At 43.1% G+C, this 25,241-nt stretch overlaps 1 protein-coding gene across 1 annotated transcript; it reads left to right on the forward strand.

Annotated features, from left to right (window-relative positions):
- Positions 1-2,034: 2,034 nt before the first annotated feature.
- On the forward strand, positions 2,035-4,969 carry SOWAHB (sosondowah ankyrin repeat domain family member B). Its single transcript, XM_029927002.1, has one exon. The coding sequence runs from the start codon at positions 2,035-2,037 to the stop codon at positions 4,399-4,401; it is 2,367 nt and encodes a 788-aa protein (XP_029782862.1). The 3' UTR covers positions 4,402-4,969.
- The last annotated feature ends 20,272 nt before the right edge of the window (positions 4,970-25,241 follow it).

Raw genomic sequence — 25,241 nt, forward strand, 5'->3', positions numbered from 1 at the left:
AGGGGGGAGGGGGGAAGACAGGTGGTGGTGGTGGTGGAGGGCACTTGAGGGGAAGAGCACTGGGTGTTGTATGGAAAACAATTTGACAATAAAATATTATGAAAAAATAAATAAATAAATAAATAAATAATAAAAGCTTGATGTTACTGTTCCACCTCAGTGAAAACCACTATCCCCCTCTCAACCCAGTGTTGGGTTTGAACTACAGAAAATGACAAAAATAGACAAAAGTGTTTCCCAGTTTTTCATTCTGACCTAGATAATTTAAAGCCAAGGAATTCAATTCATTCATGGAAAACTACCAGGGTACTACTGGGAACTTGAAGCTCAGCTAATGTGGCCTATGTGGCAGATTGGTCCATGTTGACAACTGTCAGACCAACATACTTTCAATACAATACCCTCCCTTGGTAAAAAGGATAGGGACTCATGAAACCACCAAAAACAGTAGAGCAGAAGGAAAAGCGGTAAGATAAGGAGTGAGTATAGGAGAGAAAAGTGGTGAGACAGGGCAGGACATAGAGACTTTATAATAGGAAATACAGTTGAAGGAAAAAGTGGAGGAGGGCATGGAACTATATAGGTACACAGGTAAAACAGTAAAAGCATCTAGGGCATGAAAACAGGACTGACAAACAAGAAAGACCTCAAGTCAAAGACCTCACTTAAGGAAAGTGGACAGATGAAATGGAAGGGGAAAGCAGTTGTTAGGAAAAGCACTGCAATTCTACCGCCTTGAGGCCAGAAAAAGACAGCTGGAATCTACGAATGGACTCCGAATCAGGAGGTTCACAGCCTCTCAATGGGGAATGAGAGTCAAGCCACCATTCTAAGGTTTGGAGCAGTGGGGTCAAAGCAGGCAATCTTGCAATATGCACGTTAATAGGCTTCGACATGTACGGGGAAACCTTAAATTTTAAGAGAGAAAGGACAACAAACACAACTCAAGCCACCACAAAAGGGACTGTACAAAAATCTCTTCTGTTCACAAACTGGAGTAAATAAAAACAAAGTAACAATAGACAACAAATAACTGCATAGTTCCTGTTCCTTTAAAGCTGCTGGGGTAATCAACTATCTGATTTTTCCTTAACGTGAGACAATTACCAAGGAAAAGAAAGGCTGAAACCAACCGGTAACTTTCAGAATGTTGTCTCTTTTAAGTACAGACTTAGGTATGCACTTTAGATCTCTTGCAGTCGGTGCCTGAGGAGAAGCCCGGGCAGTGTGTCGAGATCAAGAAAGGCTTATTTGGGATGCAAAGTGAGTTCCCGCGACCTCAATACCACCTCAGGTAATCTGAAATTACTACCCTAGAGCGTTAATAAAGGCACCTTTTTGAGAGACCGCAGAATGCCAGTAAATTTACACCTCCTTTCCCACCCATCGGCTTTCGCCAGGACTTATGCAGCACAGGGACAGGGCAGGAACGGATTTCCCTTGCTTTCGTTTCTATGTGTACGAGACCCAAAGGAGCGGCCAGGCGCTTACCTGCTTTCCATTTCCCGGTCCGGGAGGGGCCCCGCGTCCTGCAGAGCGGCGCGGCCGGCTCCCGCTGGCTGGCGACTCACCTCCGGAGCTGTCGCCCGCTCGGACCAGCCTGACTCATCTGAGATAGGTGGCCGGGCCGGGAGACCTCAGAGGGCGGAAGGACCGGAGGAGGCGGGCCGGGCCCTTCCTCCAGAGCCAGAGAGGAGGCGTCGCCGGGGCGCAGGTGAAACTGACTCCCACCTATCCCGGAACTTTCGCTGCGGGGACTGGCTGCTAGAGGCCCGCGTTGCGCAGGGGCGGTGGGGGAGCCGCCCTCTCCCACCCGGGCTGCGTGCGGGGGGCTGGGTCCGGGGGCCTCAGCCCGGGGGCCTCTCGCGCTCTTGGCGCGCTCCGGGGCTGCGAGCAGCGCCGCCCTCTACGGCTGATGGAGGCGGGTGGCGCCGCCCCGAGCGCAGGTGACACACGGCAGGCCAGGGTTTCGGCTGGCAGTGCAGAGCGCAGGGAGGGCGCAGACACCCGGGGCCAGGGGACGACGAGGCAGCGATGGCCCGAGAGTTGAGCCAAGAGGCACTACTGGATTTTCTGTGCCAGGCTGGAGGAAGAGTGACCAACGCCGCCTTGGTGGGCCACTTCAAGAGCTTTCTCCGAGACCCCGACGCGCCCCCCAGCCAGCACCAGCGCCGCCGCGAGCTCTTCAAGGGCTTCGTCAACTCGGTAGCCGCAGTGCACCAGGACCCCGACGGCACCAAGTATGTGGTGCTCAAGAGGAGGTACAGGGACCTTTTGGGGGAGGAAGGGCTGCAGCGACCCCGCGACCCGCCCGCTGCCGCCGCCCCTGCAGGGCGAGCTGCTCCCAGTTCCCCGCAAGACGCAAGCCTGTGGGATCCGCCACCACCACCGCCGCCCAGGAGGCGGCGGCGCAAGAAGGAGCCGGAGGTGGAGCCAGGAGGTGCCGCAGCCCCAGCCACCCATGCAGGTTGTAATGGACTGGACGCCAGCCGCACCCGGGAGGCTGCCTGGGGAGGCGGCGGGCGGAGGGGCGGCTCTGGCCACACGGCCGGAACGAGGTGCGCGGCTGTGGAGACGCAGGGCCGCTGCTGCTGGGAATGCCACCAAAACAGCCTGGAGGCACTCCCGGGCGAGCAGGTGCTCGGCGCAGCCCCAGACCCAGCAACCGACACCGCCACCACCGGAGAGAAGCCGGCGGGTGTCCCGCTGGCCCGGGAAGACCGCGAGGCTCCCGGGCAGCAGCCAGAAGGCGTGCCCGCTGAGCAGACACCGATGCCCGCAGCGCCTTGCTCTCCTCCTGCAACCGTCGAGGCTGCTGGAAGTGGGACTTCCCCGCCTGCTCTCCTGTCCCGCCCTCCTTCCCCTGCCGACCCGCCGGAGCTGCTGACCCCGAGGTCTCTGCATTATTCCACCCTGCAGCAGCAGCAGCAGCAGCAGCAAGAGCGCACTTGGGAATGGGTGGCCAGACATCCCCAGATACCCAAGGCACAGGACCAAGGCCCCATCCGAGCCTGGTCAGTGCTGCCAGACAACTTCCCCCAGCTACACTCTGAGCTCAACTTCTGGGTCCCAGAACCTAACTCAGAGCCTCTAGATTCCCCTCCTTCCTCTCATTCTCTCCTTCCTGTTGTTCCGGAATCCTGTCAGGAGAATCCTCCATTGACAGTCTTCCGTAGCATTCGTAGTCAGCTGTCCCTCCAAGATCTGGATGACTTTGTGGACCAAGAGAGCCATGGCAGTGAGGAGAGCAGCAGTGGGCCCAAAGAGTCCCCAGGGGGGTCTGAAGAGGGACTCCAAGTTACCCTGGGAACCCCAGATAGGAGAAAGCTCAGGAATCCAGCTGGCAGCCTTTCTCCAAAAGAGGGCAGTCCCAGCAGGAGCCCTCAGGGCCTCAGGAATAGAGGGGATGGTCACACCTCTCAGCAGGTCTCAACAGAGGCTAATGGCCTTGCAGGCCACCCCCAGGAGTCTTTCTCCTGGCCAACTCCCAAGTTAAGGAGATCCCTCAGGAGGAGCTCTCAGGCAGGGAGAGCCAAGTTGTCTTCTTCCGATGAGGAGTGTCTTGAGCAGGACTTGCTGAAAAGGACTCGTCGCCCACTACGGTCCAGGAAACCCTCCAAGGCAGGAGCGGTGTCCAGCCCAAGAGTGGATGCTGCTTTGACACCCAAACCTGCAGACGTTAAGTCTGCTGCAGCTGAGCGTTGTCGGCCTCACACCTCCTGGGCCCGGGGTGGAGAGGAGTCTGCAGCCTTGGTCCCGCACAGACGTTCTGAGCACAAGTCATCTCTGGTTCCCCTAGATGCCAGGGAGCATGAATGGATCGTGAAGCTTGCCAGTGGCTCTTGGATTCAGGTGTTGACTTTGTTTTGGGAGGACCCCCAGCTGGCTCTGCACAAAGACTTCTTGACTGGGTACACTGCCTTGCACTGGATAGCCAAACATGGTGACCTGGGGGCCCTTCAGGACTTTGTCTCCAGTGCACAGAAAGCAGGGGTTGCTCTTGATGTAAATGTGAAGTCCAGCTGTGGATATACCCCTCTGCACCTTGCAGCCATTCACGGCCACCAGGGGGTCATCAAAGTGCTAGTGCAGAGGTTGGCTTCTCGGGTGAGTATCCGGGACAGCAGTGGGAAGAAGCCATGGCAGTATCTGACCAGTAATACCTCTGGGGAGATATGGCAGCTACTAGAAGCCCCTCGGGGCAGACCCATTTTTCCTGTCTATCCTTTAGTCCGAAGCTCTTCCCCCACCAGGAAGGCCAAGAGCCGGGAAATATCTAGAAATATCACCCGGAAGACTTCCTTTGCTGCACTACTCAAAAGTCAGCACAGCAAATGGAAATTGGCCAATCAGTATGAGAAATTCCCCCATCCAATGGAAAGAGAAGAGTATAGTGACTGAGGTGGGCCCCTCTTTTGAACACGCAGCCACACACCACACACCAGTTCATCCTTGAGCAATTTTCAGTGAGAAAATTCAGGGGGAATAGAAAAATTGCTGAGCAGTTGGTAAGGAAGAGATCATGGGACATGGCTTACCTAGTGTTTACCTGCCTGGATTTTATGTCAGCACATCCTGGACCTAAGGGGTCATCCAAGCTTTCTGACAGCTCCAGTCCTCAGGGCAGTGAAACCTAGACACTGGACACCGTCGGGTGCTTAAGACCCAGGAATGGTCTTCCTCTTGCCACAATGAGCCACACTGGTTTCCAAAGCAGCAACCCCAGGCCTTGACTACAGAGGGAACAGATGTTTAAGAAAAGGAGAAGCAATTCAAGGGTTTGAGGCAGCTCCAACAAAATCCTCTCTGGCTAGGAGCTCTGGGGCCTCTATTCATTTGGAGATTGGAGAATAAATCTTGGCTGAGTGGAAAGCACCAGGCTTGAAATCAGATGGCTCCTGTTTTCTTTTTCTCTTTTTCTTTACTGCTCCCCTCCCTTTCTCCCCCTTCTTCTTTCCTCCCTCCCTCCCTTCCTCCGCTTCCTTCCCTCCTCCCTCCTCCATCCTTCCTTCCTTCTTTCCTTTATTCCTTACCCCGTTCCTTCCTTCCTTCCCCCTCTTTCTTTCTTCCTTCCTTTCTTTCTTCCTTTCTTTCTTTCTTTCTTTCTTTCTTTCTTTCTTTCTTTCTTTCTTTCTTTCTTTCTCTCTCTCTCTCTCTCTCTCTCTCTCTCTCTCTCTCTCTCTCTCTCTCTCTCTCTCTCTCTCTCTCTCTCTTTCTCTTTCCAAATCAGTGAAAATAAAATTATTACTGGAGAGTAGAACTTATTTTAAGATTCCTCCACCCTTTCTTCAGATCTTTCTTTGAATACAACCTAAGGTGGCTAATATGTGAGATGATTAGTACCTTATTTGTATCTCTTCTCCATTATCAAAGAAGCAGTTAGGTAAGATTCAGTTATGACTGGCATTCAGGCTCTGCTTTTTAAATAAATCAACCTAAGGGAAACTTTCCAAATGTAAAAACTGTTGGCTCATTTGCATAATTGGTAAAACCATCTTTCATGGAAACTCCCTGCATAACAAATGGCAAAATCAGCATTAGTAGTTTTCAATAGGATTGAATGCCCAATGTTCATATTCTGGAGAAGCAATAAGGGTTCAGAAGTAAATGCTTCCGCACAGGGAGTTTTCTAAGCTGCTACAGATATAATTTCATTTGCACTAAACTTGTTGCCAATTAAGATTAAACATTAGCCTTGAAATGCTGTATCTCTAACAGGAAGTGTTCCTTTTATTTGCTTGTGATGGGTCTGATTTCTGCACGTCCATGGAATGAGAGAATGGCTACTCTGTAAATTGCAGTAGAACATTAAGATTTCAGATGTAAATTCAAAGAGGGCTGAAAAATTAACTGTCCATATGGAAATTGTTAATTTTTTTATGGAATGTTTTCATGTGTGATGTCAGTGATGTATCTTCACAGTATTTTTGTGTTCTGGTTATTTTTCACCATTGAAATATCAACAAATCTTTATAAGTTATTGTACTTATGCTGATCACTGTTGACTTTCTTCTTTACAAAATTGTGTTTCAGTGAGTGTCAAATATTTCTTTGTAGTTTTAATTTATAAATTTGCTGAAATAAATACAACTCTGTTCCATTAGAAAACATATAAAAGATAGGTATAATACATAACTTTGCAGGCTGTTTTTTTCCAAAAGGACACATAAGAGATGAAACTTTGGCAAATAAAATCGAGAAAAAAAGCAACAATCACAGATAGTGGGGGTATGGTTAGGAGAAATGAAAATTGAAAACATAAAAGGTAAACAACTATACAAATACTCTAGTGAGTGATTTCAAGGAAAAAAATCACAAATATCAACTTCTTTTAAAAGTTAAAGAATGTTTTTACTTTACCATATTTTCATCACAACATCAATTTATTCAGCAAACATATTATTGCCTAGTGCTATGGGGTTACAAAGGTGAGTGAGTGGGCTGTGACTTCAACCTTTCTTGAAACTTAACAGTCTAACAATTCTAACTTAAAATCTAATGAGACTTGTTGCTGGTTGATATATACCTTATCTTGCTTTCAAGGTGTCTTTTAAAGCAGCATTATATTAGATATAAGCTTTTAAAATGAGACAGAGAGTGGGGCACTTGGGTGGCCTCGTTGTTTAAATGTCCAACTCTTGATCTCTGCTCAGTTCTTGATCTCAGGGTAATGAGTTCAAGTCTCACGTTGGGCTCCACACTGGGTGTGAAGGCTACTTAAAACAAAATGAGACAAAGAGAAAAAAGGTGGTACCAGGAATGAGGACAAAACAACCACTATGCAAGAAAAAACTTTCAAAGTGTCCTAAGTACAAAATTAAGTGCTCCAGAGAATTTCAAAGGAGAGATTTCCTTGGGGTAGGAAAATCAGGGAGGGCTTCAGGGAGGCCTGGAATCTTCAAGTGAATGCTGCTGGCTTTCCAAAGAAACCAGCTTTATAGGTTCTACCACATTCTTGACGGCTGCTTCAGTGTGTGATTTGCATAGCACTGGTGTTGACAGATGGCTCAATGGTTAGAACACAGTCCTGGGTCTCATGTTGATTCTCATGAGTGTTCAGTTCTTTTGGCCTTTGTCCACACATCATACCTCTGGCTTTGGTTAATTCTCTTACATGGTCAACATTTATGTTGCGGGGAGCAGGAAAATACAAATCTGATTGTGTCACTCTCTTGCTCCACTCCTGAAGTCCAGGCTAGGAGGGCTGACAGGCCGAGAGCATATTTTTCCAGCCTCCTGCCAACCACTCCCTGCCATGAATCCTACGTTGCAGCCACACCAGACCCACTGGAGTGCTAAAGGCCCTACCCTCTCAGTTTCTGTCTTGGTGCTAAATTCCCTCAGCTCAGAATCCCTTTCACTGTTTAACTGGCAACCTATTCCTTATTTTTCATGATACAGCTCAAATGTCAAGCCTTTAAGAAGATTCCAGGGTAAACACCTCCAAACCAAAAGATGTATAGCTTTTTTATCAGAATTCTCATAATGCTGTGTACACACTTCTCTTAAAGTTTTTGCCATATGGTATTTTAGTAAATTGTTTGAATGTTTTATTTTTCCTGATGATTTTGAACATCTGAAGATTGGAGAATGTGTTTTCACTGCTATCTGGCAGAAGTGAGGTAGTGTGGAAAGAGATGAAGATGTAAAGGTAATTTAAGGCCAGGTTGAAAAACAGGTCCTTTATGCTATGTCAAGCATCAAAATTTAGCAGATATTTATGGTACATCTACCAGGTGACAAAGATAGAATTCTTACCTTCAGGAAGTCATAATCTATTGGGGAAAGAGGGTCACGAAAAATAATTTTAGCACTGCACAGTAGGTGGATAGATGTGTGCATCTAGACTTTGAGAATAGTATTTGTGGAGCATTTTCTCTGTATTAGGCTCTATGTTTACAGAACATACAACATGTTTATGGAAATACCACATCCAATAAGATAGACACATTTCCTGCTCTCACAGCACTTTTCAGGACCAGGGAAGTCAAGAAAGTAAAATGGGGGTGCCTGAGTGGCTCTGTTGTTTAACCATCTGACTCTTGATTTTGGTTCAGGTCATGATCTCAGGGTAGTAGATCCAGCGAGCCCCTTTGTGGGGCTTTGTGTTGGTAGTGGAGCCTACTTAAGATTCTTTCTTCTTCTGGAGTGCCTGAGTGGCTCAGTCAGTTAAACATCCAACTTCAGCTCAGGTCATGATCATGGCTTATGAGTTCAAGCCCCATGTTGGGCTCTGTGCTGACAGCTCAGAGCCTGGAGGCTGCTTCAGATTCTGTGTCTCCTTCTCTCTCTGTCCCTCCCTTGCTCCTGCTCTGTCTGTCTCTCTCTCAAAAGTAAATAAACAATAAAAACAATGAAAAAAAACCCAAAAGATTCTCTCTCCTTCTTTCTCTGCTCCCTCCCCACTCATGCTCTCACACTCTCTCTCAAAAGAAAAAAGCAAAAAACAAAAAAATCCTCACAAAACAACAACAAAAAAAGGTAAAATGGAAGTTACATAGGCTTTGAAGGGCCAAGAAAGGAGGAAAGACTTTTCCAGAAGAAGAAAGGAGCTTGAGTAAAGCTGCGGCACGTGTTTGGGGGATACTTGGACATTTGTGGCTATGGGGACGCGTAGCCACTGCTATCTGGCAGAAGTGAGGTAGTGTGGAAAGAGATGAAGATGTAAAGGTAATTTAAGGCCAGGTTGAAAAACAGGTCCTTTATGTTATGTCAAGAAATACAGGCATTTTCTATGAAGCCAAGGATTGTCAAAACTCCACCAGAAAGCCTAGTGTTATTGCAAATATAGATGATTTCCTAAAATCTTAATATGAAGACAAAAACATATATCAGTGTATTAGGATGTACTTAGTTTAAAAGTTTTCCTTTCAAATCTTTCCTAAGTCTTCAGTGTTGTTAATGCTTATTTGCTAGGAAGTAGTGGCAGGCAATAGAATAATTTAACAAATGGCAATTTAATATTAAAGGCAAACATCAGACACTGTTCGCTAATCTTCGTTCAATCTCTTGCCTTTTGTGTAGACATAGTTGTAAAGTAGTAAATTTCAATCTTGTAGATAGATATGATATATACCACAGTCTTATTTCCTGCTAGTAAAATTGCTTATGGCTCAACATTTCAGGATGTTACCTATAGCATGCCAAGACTTCCAGATGCTTTTGATTGTAAAATTTTTTAAATAACTACTGAGATACAATTCACATACTATATAATTCACCCATTTAAAATATACATTCAGTGGTTTTTAGCGTATTCTCAACCATCACCCCAATAAATTCCTGTATAAGTTTGAGAACCACTGACCCAGACAATGGGCAGCCACAGATAATTTAACGCAGGGGAATGGTATATGTAGGCTGAAGCCAAACAGATTCCTCTTGCTAGGGTAAGGGAAACAAATGAGAAGCAGAGATCAGTATGATAGTGTCTTAGATTTACATCAGAAGTATTACCAGTGTTGTCTCGTAGCTGGATAAGGTGAATAAGATTGATTGTCTACAGTGAGGAAAGCCAATTCTAGTCAGAGAAGCTGATTTGGTTGATAAGAATTAGGAAAGAACCAAAAAGGTCTATTTCCTCTCATCTGTAAACTGCCTCGGTTCGGGGATTACATCATTGGGTGACTATGCTGACACTCTAGGTTCATGAAGCCACTGATCTAAGAGTTCAAAGTCTGTACAGGCTGATCAGCACAGCAGTGCTAGTCTGTGCTTGTGTTTGCTAACATCAAACACATGATTCAAAATGTGTAATGAAAGCATAGGAAAGTGCAGTACTTAAGCTCATGACAATGAAGCTAAGTTTCCTGGGCTCCTCTATGCCTGGTGCACCATAAATCTTGAATATGTGTTAGCCATTATTTGTTTGTTTTTAGAGGGAGAAAGAGTATGTGCATACAAGCAAAGGAGGGACAGAGAGAGAGAGGGAGAGAGAGAATCTTTTTAAAAATGTTTATTTATTTTGAGAGAGAGAGAGATAGAAAGAGAGTGTGCATGAGTGGGGAAGGGGCAGAGAGGAAGAGAGAGAATCTCAAGCAGGCTCCACTTTGTCAGCACAGAGGGCTCGATTCCACAAACCGTGAGATCATGACCTGAGCTGAAATCAAGAGAAGGACACTTAACCAACTGAGCCATCCAGGCACACCAGCTGTTTTTATTTTTTTATGTTTATTTGTTTTAGAGAGACAGACAGACAGACAGAGCATGAGCGAGGGAGGGTCAGAGAGAGAGGGAGACACAGAATCAGAAGCAGGCTCCAGGCTCTGTGCTGACAGCTCAAAGCCTGACATGGGACTTGACCCCGTGAATTATGAGATCATGACCTGAGCTGAAGTCAGCTGCTTAACTAACTGAGCCATCCAGGCACCCCAGCTGTTTTTATTTTTAACTCCATTTAGAATATACAGTTAAATATCCATCTATGCTGGAGACAAAAAAAAAATCCTCTGGTTGATTAAAAAGGTGCTACAAGAGCTTCCTGATTCTCACCGTCCTGAGAAACCAGCTTTCCAGGCTTTGTCGGGATGCGGGGGGTGGGTGGTTCCCCATCCATGATTCAGTGTATAGATCTTTCAAGATGGTGGTGACGAAGTCCGAGGCCGGCAGGGCTGCTTCTGCCTACTTCCGTCGAGCCAGACGTTTGCCCTAGCTGGTCACCGTCCTGGGACTGGGCTATTTTGCGTGGGTTGTCTTCTGGCCTCAGGGTATCCCTTACCAGAGCCTAGGGCCCCTGGGCCTCTTCACTCAGTACTTGGTGACCCATCATCACACGCTCCTGCACAATGGGTATTGGCTTCCCTGGCTGATTCATGTGGGAGAGGCCTTGAATGCCATGGTTTTGTGCAAGTCTAAAGGCATCACGGACGGCCGGGCTCAAGTCCTCTGGTTCCTACAGACTTTCCTCTTTGGGGTGGCGTCTCTCTCCATCTTAATTGCTTACAGACCAAAACGCCAAAAACAAACTTCAGGAAGATTTTCAAATGCTTTCCCTACACTTTTGACCTTCAACGTTCCTATTTTGGGGGCAAGGTAGATACTGACTTTACTTGATGTTTCTACTTTCCGGAAGTTTAAGACCCTCTAGTTAGTCATTATTTCATATGCTCTGGTTGAGCTGACTCAGGACAAGAAAGGATTTAAGCTTCCCAGTTCTGCAGACTGACCTCTCAGACAGGGCTTCTATCTACTTCTTGAGGTCCTTGGCAGAACTGGTGCTCATTCTGTCTGGTTGAAGCTATACCCTAAAATTGCTTGTTGGTATAATTTTGCTCCCATCTTCTGACTAAAATACTGCCCTTATCACCCCAGTTTTTTTCCACCTTTCTGAGCCAAGGCAGGGTGACGTTTCCACGACGCATTAGTTCCACGCACAGTAGGTATCTGTGAGGCAGGATCGTATCCTCTCGAACTTCCTTTTCTTGCACCACCAAGAAAGATCAGAAAGATGAGCAGGTGCGCGGAGTGGGCCAGGCCGAGCAGTAACACAGAGCCACAGAGGACACGCTGAGTGCGAGAGGACAGGATTGGGGAACGCTTCCTCTGATCCTGCCCGCCCGAAGCCAGCCTTCCCTCCATGCGGCCTCTAGGACATGGCACGCTGGTGTGCAGGGGTCCAAAGGCCACTGCTGAACACTCCTTCCGGTCAGGATCACATCTTAGGTTTTTGTTTCAGCTTCTGGCCCACTGCCTTGCACACAGGTGTCCCAGCAGTGTTTCCTGGATGAAGGACGGAAACTGATGTCACTTTCCACGTGTTCGGTGTCATCCCAGTTCTATGGAAACTGCCGAGCCCACTCAGTGTACTCTCTTCTCAGAGAGAATCACAGGGCGCCCTTGGCTGGTAGCACCACCTCTCTGTGGGTCCTCCTGTAGGAAGCCTGTTTTTTTTTCTTAGTCGTTTCCTCCTGACCCTGTAACATCTCCCTCCAGCTCTGGCTTACTCCAACACACACGTTTCTGAGCCAGAGATTCTAACTGGAAGCTACTGACTACCTCTCCCATTCACCTGATTGGGCCTTCTTACTACTGACTGGTCAGGGCAGGAGGGTCACTGACTCTGACCCCTGACCTTGGCAGAATGACTCAGTCACCCAGGAGCCATTAAGGTGCCTTTCCAGGAGGACCTGTTCTCCAGGGCCTAGACTGTATTTTCCTGCAGGAGGGCATCTTATCTGTTTTAAGCAAGCGTTTATGAGAGGCAGCCCCCCCCTTGCCCCAGAAGAGGCCCCCACGTAAGAGTGCAGCCCTGAAAGGTGATGGACTATGAATTGTTTCTGGTGGCGATCACTTCCTACAACTAAGTCTCAGTTTTTCCAGTTTCTCTGGTGGTGAAGGGTTGCCTTTTGGTGAAGAGAAAGGTTTTTAATCATGAATTAAGTGTCATGGGAATCCAACCCAGATTTTTTAAAAGCACAGCCCTCTCAAAAGAGAAATAGTAACAACAATAGTACAGTAATGGCGACAGTAACAATATGGCAGATTATTGAATGAAATGGATTAACTTGAATAAATGCTTTGAATTGCCTTCTCTATTCAAAAAAAAAAGGTGCTACAAGAACAAGATTTGCTAATCAAACATTTTTCCTCATGCTTTTACATAAAAAGATGCTTGCATTTCTCATTTCAGATGAAAAAGTCTATTTAAGTATCCCTTGTGTGTAACAATCTTATTAGCCATTAAAATATGTCATTAGACAGGATTATGTCTAATTGAAATCACATAAACTAACAGTCATCAAATTAGCAGTTCTGTTCTGGCCTGGAACTAAAACCCGGGCAAAGCTCTGAAGTGGTTAAGGTTTATGTGAGTTGAGTGTGTGGCTATTTGAAGCCTCTGTCACTTTAAAAATTTTAAATATCTAAATTCGTGGCACCTGGGTGGCTCGGTCGGTTGGGCATCTGACTTCAGCTCAGGTCATGATCTCATGGTTCATGAGTTCGAGCCCCTCGTAGGGCTCTGTGCTGGAGCCTACTTCGGATTCTGGGTCTCATTCTCTCTCTGCCCCTCCCCCACTTGTACTCTGTCTCTCTGTCTTTCAAAAATAAATAAATGCACAAAATTTTGTTTTAAATATACAAATTCAACTATGCAGTAAACTTCATTAAAATTCCACAACTAGGTGAAAATGAAGTCTCACTGAAATGGATTAAAAATTATTGACACTGGGGCACTTGGCTGGCTCAGTCAGTGGAGTGTGTAACTCTTGATTTTGGAGTTGTTAATTCGAGCCCCACATTGGGTGCAGAGATTACTTGAAAATAAAATCTTTAAAAAAATTATTGGCATATTAAACTATTCCTTCTTTTTGGTCTGAAAATAGTACTTCTTGATCCCCACCTCCAAGTTTAAGTCTTCTACTATTAAGAGTTGGGTTTAAAAAACAAAACATTACTGTATGTAAATTATGCCTCAGTTAGGCAAGGAAATGATAAGACAAATGAGGAGAAAGATAATTTTCAACTTGTTTATTGGGACCAAAGCCAGCACTCTATTTTGAGAGGGTTTAATTCTTCTCTGTGCTCTATTTCTTCTATTGAGATGAGTAAACAGCCCCAAATCTAGCAGTTTCTAATAGGTATTTCTATATTATCACTCTTACAGGACTGGAAGCTTTTTGCCATTTATGTCCCGAAATACAATCAGCTTTCCAGTGAGCTCTTATCTTTTGCTGTCAACTAGGGAAGTGCTGCAGGGACATGAACATAGTGAAACCAAGGAACTTACTTCTGTCCCACGAGGGGTCTCAGAGCCTGAGTGACTGAGCCAGTCAAGGTAGGACTGAGCCAGGAGGAATCAGGCCAGGAATGGTCCTATTGCCTTCGTGGTCTGAGGACTTAGGCTTGCTGACTCACCTAAGGGTGTCTCGATCAGAGTATTTGGAGTGCTAATTAAAATGAACTTTAAAAGGTGAGCAAATGAGGGGCGCCTGTGTGGCTTAGTCCGTCAAGTGGCCAACTTTGGCTCAGGTCATGATCTTGTAGTTTGTGAGTTGGAGCCCCACATCTGGCTCTCTGCTTCAGAGCCCACTTCAAATCCTCTGACCCCCTCTCTCTCTGCCCCAGCCCAGCTCACACTTGCTCTCAAAAATAAATAAACATTAAAATTTTTTTTAAGTGAGCAAATGATTTTTCATTCATTTTCATAGCTTTGTCTGAACTGACAGTCTAGGGAGTCACATTGAGTTTTCTTTCTGGAAAGGGCTAGAATACATCACCTGCATAGGACTAGCTATGCCTTAACAGTGTCTGTATGTTGGCTGAGTGTTCTTAATTCTCACCTGGTGTGACACTAAATTGCTCTATGCTGAATATGAAATCTCTGTGAGCCTTGATTCTACAAGGAAAGGAGAGAGAAAAGAAAAAGAAAAAGGTATCACTGGCATGTAGTTGGCCTCAGATCTTCAGGGTGGAAGGTGCTGGAATGTGCAAATTACTAACAGGGAGCAAGCAGCAACTTTGGGGAAACCATAAAAGGCTGATTTTGCTTTATCCTGAGGCCAAATCTTCTCACAGTAGTGATTTTAATTCTTGATTCCTAAGGGGCATATGACCGAAGTAACATTTCCTAATGGCATATAATTAGCTGATCTGTGGAGCCATCTTGCTGTGCATTGCAGAGAGATCACAAAATATTGCCCTGGATTTCTTGGGCAAGATTCCTGATGCATATCACAGATGCTTCGGAAAACCAAATTCTAGAACCACCTTTCAAAACTGAGGTATAAGCATTTCTTTCAGAATTGGTGTGAAATTCAGCATTTTCACAGGTATTTCCACAGGTATTTTTCTCTTCTGATCTCTGTTCTTGGCCAGCTACAGCCTTTAGTCAGGGACTGACTGAGGGGTTGAAACTCAAGACTACTTATTAAGATTTTAAAATTATTTGAAAATATCAGTTATTGGTGTTACTGATATTTATGTCACCCCCACAGCCACCATGTGGATTCTAAGGGGCGGAGTAGGGAGTTGAATTGGTTGTAGCTGTATTCTTCCACCAAGGGATTTATTGTACTTATTCAAGATGTCTCCCAGATTGCTAGTGAAGGAAAGCATCTGCATGAGGCAGCTAGCCCAGAGACCACTAAAATTCCTAATCCTGGGAACAGCCTGTGAGTCTTTGAGAAAAGGATTAATTCTCTAAGCACAAAGACAGACATCTGTAGGCAGAAGTTGTATTAGAGCTTACCCAACCACAACTCTCTGTCTCTTATATGTGTGTCACCTAACACGTTCTTGTGGTCTCTTGAGTCCAGGTGTTTTTCCTGTAAATGCTTCTTCAAAGCCACCTGGAAAAGCCGAGTGGCAGAACAGGTGGACAAGTATCACCTGGCATTCCCAGCGCTGTGAGCACAAGATGGCTCTTATCTGCCATAGTTAATGTTTTCCTCTTTATTGTGGTACATCTCCGACTCACATTCTGTTTTGGAGGCTTTAGTGTGGTATATTCTTCAGTTCAAAACTCCTTATGCCTTTATTCATTCTCTATGAGTTGGGAAAACGTTGAGGAAATCCTATCTATAAATTCAAAGCCACAGCATCTAGATACTGGCTTATGCTGGAAAATGGCTTTGAAGTAATGGATTATTGGTGTTCTTAAAAGGAAGTAGAAACTTTAGATGAGAAGTCAGTGAAGCAGTATATTGTGATGTGGGAAGGCACTACAATGAATATTCTCATTATCTGGTAGGTTTGGGAAATGGATTGCTTTGTTTAACAAATTATTCTAGTTAACAGAGTTTTCTTACATATGCTTTACATAATTAATAGTTTAAGATAACTGAACTACAATTATATATACACAGCAGTAAAACTAAGCACAAATTAATTTGTGTTTCAAAAAGCCATGCGTATCTTTAAGTGCTTTATGCTTATCATTATGAATATCAATTTCCGGATGTGAGGGCGATCTGGCTGCGACATCTGTCACCCCATTGATCGCCAGGGTTGATTCGGCTGATCTGGCTGGCTAGGCGGGTGTCCCCTTCCTCCCTCACCGCTCCATGTGCGTCCCTCCCCAAGCTGCGCGCTCTGTCGAAGAGGACGACCATCCCCGATAGAGGAGGACCTTTCTTCGGTCAAGGGTATACGAGTAGCTGCGCTCCCCTGCTAGAACCTCCAAACAAGCTCTCAAGGTTCATTATGAATATCAATTTCCTATGCATTAAAAATTTTTTAATGTTTATTTTTGAGAGACAGAGACAGAGTGCGAACGGGGGAGGAGCAGAGAGAGAAAGAGGGAGACAGAATCCGAAGCAGGCTCCAGGCTCTGAGCTGTCAGCAGAGGGCCCCATATGGGACTCAAACTCCTGAGCCTAGAGATTGTGACCTGAGCCGAAGTTGGATGCTTAACCAACTGAGCCACTCAGGCTCCCCTTATCTCTGCATTTTAGATGCACAGAACCAAAGTCAGTTGATGAAAGTTTGAGTTTTATAAATTTTACATCTATTTGTATGATTTTAAAGAATTTTAAAATTTTAAATAATTTAAAAATCATACAGACAAGTTTATTGTAAAAAAAAAAAGTTCAGGTAAAACAGGTAAAGAGAAGAAAAGAAGAACACAAAAACTGCCCTCATTTCACTATCTTAAGGGAATTACTTATGATAGTTTTGTGTGTATCCTTCCAGAATTTACAACAAAAACGAAACGATACTATGCATAGCAGTTTCCAAGTTACTATTGAATGTATTGTTATTTTCCCTCTTGCAGTGGGTATTATATATTGAGTTCAAGCTAGGGGAAAGTTTCTGTCTTCAGATGGCTGAATGTGAAATACTTCAGAATTCTTTTGTAGACCAGATTTTGCTTCAGTGACACTTCCTTTCTCTGGCACCTGAGGAACTATATCCCAAATACATTAAGTGTCAAATTATTTAAAAAGTCATTCTTTGCATTCCTGTCATTGGAAGCAATAATTTTCTTTGGTTTTTGCCCAGCTTCTTTGCCCAGTGTTCGGGTGCACGACTTTTCAGGTGCGAAGCCCCTCCTTCAGGAAACTGGCTGCCTGCTCCCACCCAGGGAGGGACCCCCTGACATGACTGCCCATCTCTCACCTGTAACTTTTCTGTTTGCTTATGGGGCAGCGGAGACATGAGACAGGTGTGGGCCACAAAGGAGTAAACATTTACTACACTTGATTACAACTCAGAATGGGCTAGATCTTCCAGTACCACTGGTCCAGTTTTTTATCTTTATTTTCCTGAAAGTCAGGGAAACTATTTTAGAACTACTTTACCGCTCAACGTAAGGATACAGAAGGGAGAATAGGAATCTAAAATATTTTTATCTTACCATATGTTACATCTTATCATGGATCTTTTTTTAAATTTTTTTTATGTTTTATTTATTTTTAATACAGAGAGAGACAGAGCATGAGAGGGGGAGGGGCAGAGAGAGAAGGAGACACAGAACTGGAAGCAGGCTCCAGGCTCTGAGCTAGCTGTCAGCACAGAGCCTGACGCGGGGCTCGAACCCACGAACGTGAGATCTGACCTGAGCCGAAGCTGGAGGTTTAACCGACTGAGCCACCCAGGCGCCCCTTATCATGGATCTTTTATTTAAAGCATTTTCTGAAGATGATTATTACTGTAGTTTTACTTTTTAATAATAATTTTTAAAAGCAATTCAGACATACTCACTGAAGATATAATCTAAGGAGTAATAAATTCTAATAATTTCCAATCTTTTATATTCCTTTTTAACTTTGGGTTGCCTAATTCAAACCAGCTTGCATATTATATTTTGCTTTGCACTACTTTTATTAACAGCATATTTCATATATTAAAACAATTTTTAAAACAAATGTAAACAACTTAGTTTACATTCTCAATAACCAGAAAGTATATACCACTATGTAAATATATGATAGTTTGCTTAGTTATTCTTCTACTCTTTGACATTTGGGTTGTTTCTCACATTCACAAATAGTACTGATGTCAATATTTTTGTAAAAAAATAATTAGGAGGTTCTTTTACTTCTTGGCTATTTTCCCAAGTGCAATTTTTTAAGTTTTTTGTTACATTTATCAGCTTGTACTTCAGAAAGTCTGAGTCAAGGTAAAGTGATACCAGCAAGGAAGTTAATATTGAGGAAATCTGAATAAGCTACAGACTTTACTTAATAGCAATATACTATCAATGTTGGCTTATTAATTGTGACAAATGTATATACCTATTAATAGTGAGCTTATTAGTAAGATATTACTAATAGGAGAACTGTGGGGGTGAGAGAGGCAGTATATCTGAACTGCATGTACTATCAGTTTTCTGTAAATCTAAAGTTGTTCTTAGTAAATCTATTAATAGATAGGAAGGGAAGTACAGAACAAAGATGGTAACATGTTAATATTTGAGGAATAGGAGTAAGGGGTAACTAGTTCTCTGTTCTCTTCTTGCAACTTTTCTCTAAGTTTGAAATTATTTCAAATTAGAAAGTTAAAAAATATACAACTGATTATCCCTTTCTTGAATGACACTTAATCTCAATGCCCACCAATAATTATTCCTTCAGTGTAATAAAGGGATGTTGCCAATATTGTTAATATTTAAGGTTAGACACAACCAATGGCATGTTATTCGGCAGAATCCTGGGTCCCCGCAACGAGGAAGTGGGCAGGTTGATAAAGAATAGCCACAGGCTATTTCCTGGCCACGTAAATAAAGGTTCAAGTGCCATCCTGAAGTATATCCTAGCAACCACTTGAGTTTTTAAAATTTTTAAATATTTATTTATTTTTGAGAGAGTGAGAGAGACAGAGTGTGAGTAGGGAAGGAGCAGAAAGAGAGGGAGACACAAAATCTGTGCTATCAGCACAGAGCCTGACATGGGGCTTGAACCCATAGACCACACGATCATGACCTGAGCCAAATTCAGACACCTAAGCCAACTAAGTTGTGGTTTTTTTTTTAAGTTTATTTATTTAGAGAGAGACAGAGACAGGGCAAGGGGAGGAGGGACAGAGACTGAGAGGAGGTAAGAGGATCCCAAGCAGGCTCCACACTGTCAGCACAGAGCCCGACACAGGGTTTGAACTCACCAACTGTGAGATCATGACCTGAGCTGAAACCAAGAGTCAGACACTCAATTGACTGAGCCACCCGGGCATCCTAAAACCATTTGAGTTTTAAAAGGGTATCTTGAGCCCTTGTCCCCTCTGCTAGTGGTTTTCTAAAGACCCCACAGTGCCCTGCCCTAACCACTCCTTCACCCTGCCAATTTCATAGAGATGCCCTCTGGAGAGGGGAAGAGGTAGACATACACGCAGGCACCAATCCCTTAATCTGAGGTAAGAAAAAAGGGGGAGGGGGAGAGAAATAAGGAAGAAATTAAATTATACAGTGTAACAACAACAGCACAGCAGTTGATGGGTTTGTTGAAGCAATTTTCTTTCTTAAAAGCTTTACTTTGTGACTCAGACTCTTGAAGAATCCTTGTGTTTTAATTACATGCCTAACAGAGAAGTAGAACTCGGGTCTGGCTACAAATGGAATAAAATTCCCTTTAGAATTAGGTGAAAGTTTCCAGCAAAGAAAGATTTCCTTTTCCTTCCAGCATAGTCTCTAAGCAGTCGGATATATTACTTGGCAAGTGCTGGGATGGTGATCACATGGAATGTGTGCATGGTCCACCTTCTCACTCCAGGGCACCTCTGGGAGAGGAATCTGGGCCAGACAGCCAGACTCTCACTGCAGTCTCCGTTTTAATACGGTAAAATTACACTGAAGCACTGATGAGGTATTATCATTGTTCATTCAAAGTGCATGTCCAGTGACTGAATAGCAGAGATTCTTAGAATCAGCAAAGGAAGGTTAGAGAGATTCTTCAGTTTGTCTTTTTTATTAACAGACCTATTAAAGGGGCCAGTTTAGAAATACTTAGGGGCGCCTGGGTGGCTCAGTGGGTTGGGCCTCCGACTTCGGCTCAGGTCAGATCTCACGCTCGTGGGTTCGGGCCCGCGTCGGGCTCTGTGCTGACAGCTAGCTCAGAGCCTGGAGCCTGCTTCCGGTTCTGTGTCTCCTTCTCTCTCTCTGCCCCTCCCCCTCTCATGCTCTGTCTCTCTCTGTCTCAAAAATAAATTTAAAAAAACATTTAAAAAAATTAAAAAAAAAGAAATACTTAAAGTAGGGGCGCCTGGGTGGCTTAGTCGGGTACGGGTCCGACTTCGACTCAGGCCATGACCTCATGGTTTGTGAGTTTGAGCCCCATATCAGGCTCTGTGCTGACAGCTCAGAGCCTGGAGCCTGGAGCCTGCTTCAGATTTTGCGTCTCTCTCTGCCCCTCCCCCACTCACACTCTGTCTCTCTCAACAATAAATGTTAAAAAAAAAAAAAGGAAATACTTAAAGTGACTGCTCACCCATAGTGTTACTATCCCAAAGTGATAAGACACTGGTTCAAATTTAAAGCACAGGCATTTTCTTTCTCTTCTTTCTATTTTCTATTTTTTCCATCAGAGCAGGCAAGCTTATGTGAAGTGCTCTACAGAGCTCTCAGCTTGGGGTGGCCAGACGTGCTGTAGGTTGGTGAACTTTGCAGAATTTATCTTCCACAGCAGAGCTCATGGCAATTGGCCACTTCTGAATTACAAATAGGTCATGACCTTGGAAGATGATGGGAAGCATGTTTTTCATAGCGTGTGGTCTCTGGCTCATCTGTATCATTACTTCACTTTTTAGAAAAAAGTAGCAGAAGCCTAACTTCCAACCCAGATTTAGTGAGTCCGAACCTCTGGGGCCAGGACTGGAGAATCTCATTTAATTCCGAGGTTCTGGTAATTGGTCTGCTCACTGAAGTTTGAGGACAGACTTCTGCTCTGCATTCCTCAGGCGTTGTATAATGATTAGAAATGTGGAAAATTTTAGATAAGACCACCAATATTTCTGGGAGTGTGAGAGAGTTTTTGCAGTTGATTGGGGCTAAATGTTTTCTGAATTGCTAGTTTCCTGGCATAAACATTATAAACAAAACATTATAAAATCTTTGTCCCTTGGGGCGCCTGGGTGGCTCAGTTGGTTAAGCCTCCGACTTCGGCTCAGGTCAGATTTCACCTTCGTGGGTTTGAGCCTCACATCGGGCTCTGTGCTGACGGCTGGCTCAGAGCCTGGAGCCTGCTTCGGGTTCTGTGTCTCCTTCTCTCTCTGCCCCTCCCCCTCTCATGCTCTGTCTCTCTCTGTATCAAAAATAAATAAATAAAACATTAAAAAAATTTTTTTAAAGCTTTGTCCCTATATTCTCAAAGTCAAAGTCCTAAACAAAAACTTCACCAGGGACACACATTTGAGTTGGAGGGGCTTCAAAAAGGTCTTCATGTTATTTGCTTCAATGTTTACTGCACTTTTAGAAAAATTATAATGGTAATAAAATTACATTTAAAATTTAGAAAAGGGAATAAAAGGGAAAAATCATATATTATCCCACCACACAAACCATACCATTGTTAGCATTTTGATATATTTCTGACTACAGTTTTGGGATTTTCCCTCCTCTTTAAATAGTTATAGTCATGGAATAATACAATTTCTTCCACATGATTCGAGATTCATCTTGAACATTACTTTTAATACCTGTAGAATTTATGTAGCCATTCCTCTATTACCTCTTGAGGGAACTTGTTTCCAATTTTTAATTTTTAATTATTTATTAAAAATTTTTTTTGTTTATTTTTGAGAGGCAGAGAGAAAGTATGAATGGGGAAGGGGCAGAGAGAAAGGCAGACACAGAATTTGAAGCAGGCTTCAGGTTCTCAGCTGTCAATAATGAGCCCGATGCTGGGCTGGGACCCAAGAATGGTGAGGTCATGACCTGAGCCAAAGTTGGGCACTTAACTGACTGAGCCCCCCAGGCACTCCTTTAATTATTTATAAATAATTATTCAGTCAGTACTTTTATGCAGAAAACGTTTTCTGCATTTAAAATTATTTCCTTAGGATTTTCAGAAGCAATATTACTTGATTAAAAAGTAGCAATTATTTTTTCAAACCTTTGTACAAATTAATGCAATTTCAATCTGGGCATAACAGTTGGTCCCTAACCTTTATTCTTGAACACTTAAATTTTTTTTTTTAACTTTTATTCTGTTTTGAGAGACAGAGAGAGACAGAGCACGAATGGGGGAGGGGCAGAGAGAGAGGGAGACACAGAATTGGAAGCAGGCTTCAGGTTCTGAGCTGTCAGCACAGAAGCCAATGTGGGGCTCCAACCCAAGAATGGTGAGATCATGACTTGGGCTGAAGTCAGACACTTAACCAACCCCGCACTTAACCCAGGCGCCCCTATTCTTGAACACTTTAAAGAAAGACCAACCAGGGCGCCTGGGCGGCTCAGTCAGTTAAGCCTCTGACTTCAGCTCAGGTCATGATCTCACGTTCATGGGTTCATGCCCTGCAGGGGGCTCTGTGCTGCCAGCTCAGAGCCTGGAGCCTGCTTCCAGTCCTGTTTCTCCCTCTGTCTCTGCCCCTTCCCCCTCATGCTATGTCTCTCTCTGTCTCAAAAATAAATAAAACATTAAAAAAAATTTTTAAAGAAAGACCAACCACTAAAATAATTAGTTATGAACGTTAGTGAGATATATATATGTATATATGTATACACATACATATACACTTGTATATAAACTATTCACTAATTATCATTCTTCAATGATAGCTCCATAAATCAATTTATGTAGACTTTTCTTAGTGAAAGAATCATTTAACAGAGACTTTTGTTGCTTTGAATAGAATATATCATGTGAGTGTTCGGTCTAACAATTTCTCCCCGTGTGCCTCCCAGATTCCAGGCACTGTGTTAGAGAATATGATACACATAGTCCCTCCTAACAGAATTCAGAGTCTAGCGATGTGTTGGTAAAGACAGAAACAAGCAAATACAAAATAATATGGTGATTTTTGGAATAGTAGTTTCTACCTTAGATTAAAAAAATTTTTTAATGTTTATTTTTATTTATTTTTGAGAGAAAGAGAGACAGAGTGCAAGTGGGGAAGGGGCAGAGAGAGAGGGAGACACAGAACCCGAAGCAGGCTCCAGGCTGCGCCCTGTCAGCACAGAGCCCAATACGGGGCTTGAACTCACAAACTGTGAGCTCATGACCTGAGCTGAAGCCAGACACTTACATGACTGAGCCACCCAGGTGCCCCCTCCCCCAATTTTTTTAATGTTTATTTTTGAGAGAGAGAGAGAGAGAGAGAATCCAAAGCAGGCTCCAAACTGTCAGTGCAGAGGCCTACATGGTCTCAACTCATGAACCTTGATATCATGACTTTACCCGAAGTTACACCCTTAACTGACTGAGCCATCCAGACACCCCACTCTACCTTAGAGTTTAAGGACATCTTGTTTCAAGGTAAGTGATCAGGGAAGGCTTCTTTGAGGAAATAATGTCTGAGCTGGGACCTAAAAGGATGAATGCACCAGACTAAGAAATGACACATATAATATAATCCCCAGGGCCAATAAAAATATCCTGGAGAGAAAATAGTTGCAGTTTCTCAAAAAGTTACCTATATGAGTTACCATATGACCTAGCAATTCCAGTCCTAGGTATAGATGCAAAATAATTGAAAACATACGTTCATGTAAAAGCCTGTACACAAGTATTCACAGCAGCATTACTCACAATATCCAACTGATAAATAGATATATAAAATGTGATATTTGTACAGTGGAATATTATTCAGACATAAATTTGATGAAGTTCTGTTCCATGCCACAACATGGATGAACCTTGAAAACATGATGCTAAGTGAAAGAATCCAGACACATTCTGTATGATTTCATTTCTATGACATGTCTAGAACACGTAAATCCATGGAGACAGGGAGTAGATGAATGGTTGTGGGGATGGAGGTTATTTTTAGATAAACAAAATCTAATACTAAAAACTAATTCTTGCCAGCATTACAATGCTAATATTAAAATAAACAATAGCTGATTATTAGAAGGTAAATATTGCCTAACCTACAAGATATAGAAAAGGAAGTTTCTTAGTTTATAAGGAAAAAATACTAGTGCTATACAGAAAAAAAAAGGTCAATGACAACAGTAAATATGTGAGTAAATGTTTTCTCATTAGCACAATTTTCTTCAAAGATAATTGTGTAATTAAAACAAAACTAATATCAATACATTTGGGATCAAAAACATCTGTATAAGTGAAAGATTTGACAAAGAAAGATGGGAGAATGGAAATGGACGGGTATAAGGTCCGACATTACATAGTGAAATTTCATTTGAGAATAAACGGTGATAAGGTAAAGGTGCATATTGTTAATCCCAGTGCAATCAATATAAAAATAAAATAAAGGGATTAAATTAAATATTAAAAATATTCTAAAAGAAAGCAGCAAACATGAAAAAATGAACAAAGAAGAGATAAGACAAATAGAAAACAAACAGCAAGATGATTGATGTAAAAAAATCCAACAATATGGGGCACCTGTGTGGCTCAATCGGTCTGACTTCACCTCAGCTCATGATCTTGTGGTTTATGAGTTTGAGCCCCATATTAGGCTTTGTGCTGACAGCTCAGTGCCTAGAGCCTGCTTTGGATTCTGTGTCTCCCTTTTTTTCTGTGCCCCCTGCTCGCTCTCTCTCTCTCTTTCTCTCTCAAATATAAATAAACATTAAAGATTTAAAAATGTTTTAATTAAAATTTAAAAATTCAACAATATGAATAATTGCATTAAATATTAACACATCAGCTAAACGCAGAAGATTTTAGATTAGAAGAAGACAAGACCCATGTAAGTTGTTTAAAAGAAACACACTCTAAATATAAAGACAGAGTTTCAAAATCAAAGAATGAAATAAAATATATCATGCAAATATTAATCAAAATAAAGCTACATTCAAGTGGACTTCAGGACAAAGACTATTACCAATAACAGAGAGACATTTTGTAATGATAAAAGGGTCGATTTACTATGAAGACAAAACAATTCTAAATGTGTATTCACTTAGCAAGAGAACTTCAAAATACATAAAGTAAAAACTGATAGAATTAAAAAGAAAAGTAGACAAATCTACAATTATCATTAGAGATTTTAATACTCCTCTCTAAATAATTGTTAAGTGGATGAACAACCAGTAAGGATATTGATTTGAAACACCATTAGTACGATCCAACTGGCACAGATAGTATACCACACCTACAGTGGCAGAGTACATATTCTTTTCAGGTACACATAGAATATTCACCAAAAGGGACCACATGGTAGGGTATAAAATGTCTTAATAAATTTAA

The sequence above is a fragment of the Suricata suricatta genome, chromosome 1, assembly GCF_006229205.1.
Source record: "Suricata suricatta isolate VVHF042 chromosome 1, meerkat_22Aug2017_6uvM2_HiC, whole genome shotgun sequence".
Classification (NCBI taxonomy): domain Eukaryota; kingdom Metazoa; phylum Chordata; class Mammalia; order Carnivora; family Herpestidae; genus Suricata; species Suricata suricatta.

Bases quoted from the DNA above. Each gene is read 5' to 3' on its own strand.
- SOWAHB (XM_029927002.1), top strand. From the start codon at position 2,035: ATGGCCCGAGAGTTGAGCCAAGAGGCACTACTGGATTTTCTGTGCCAG.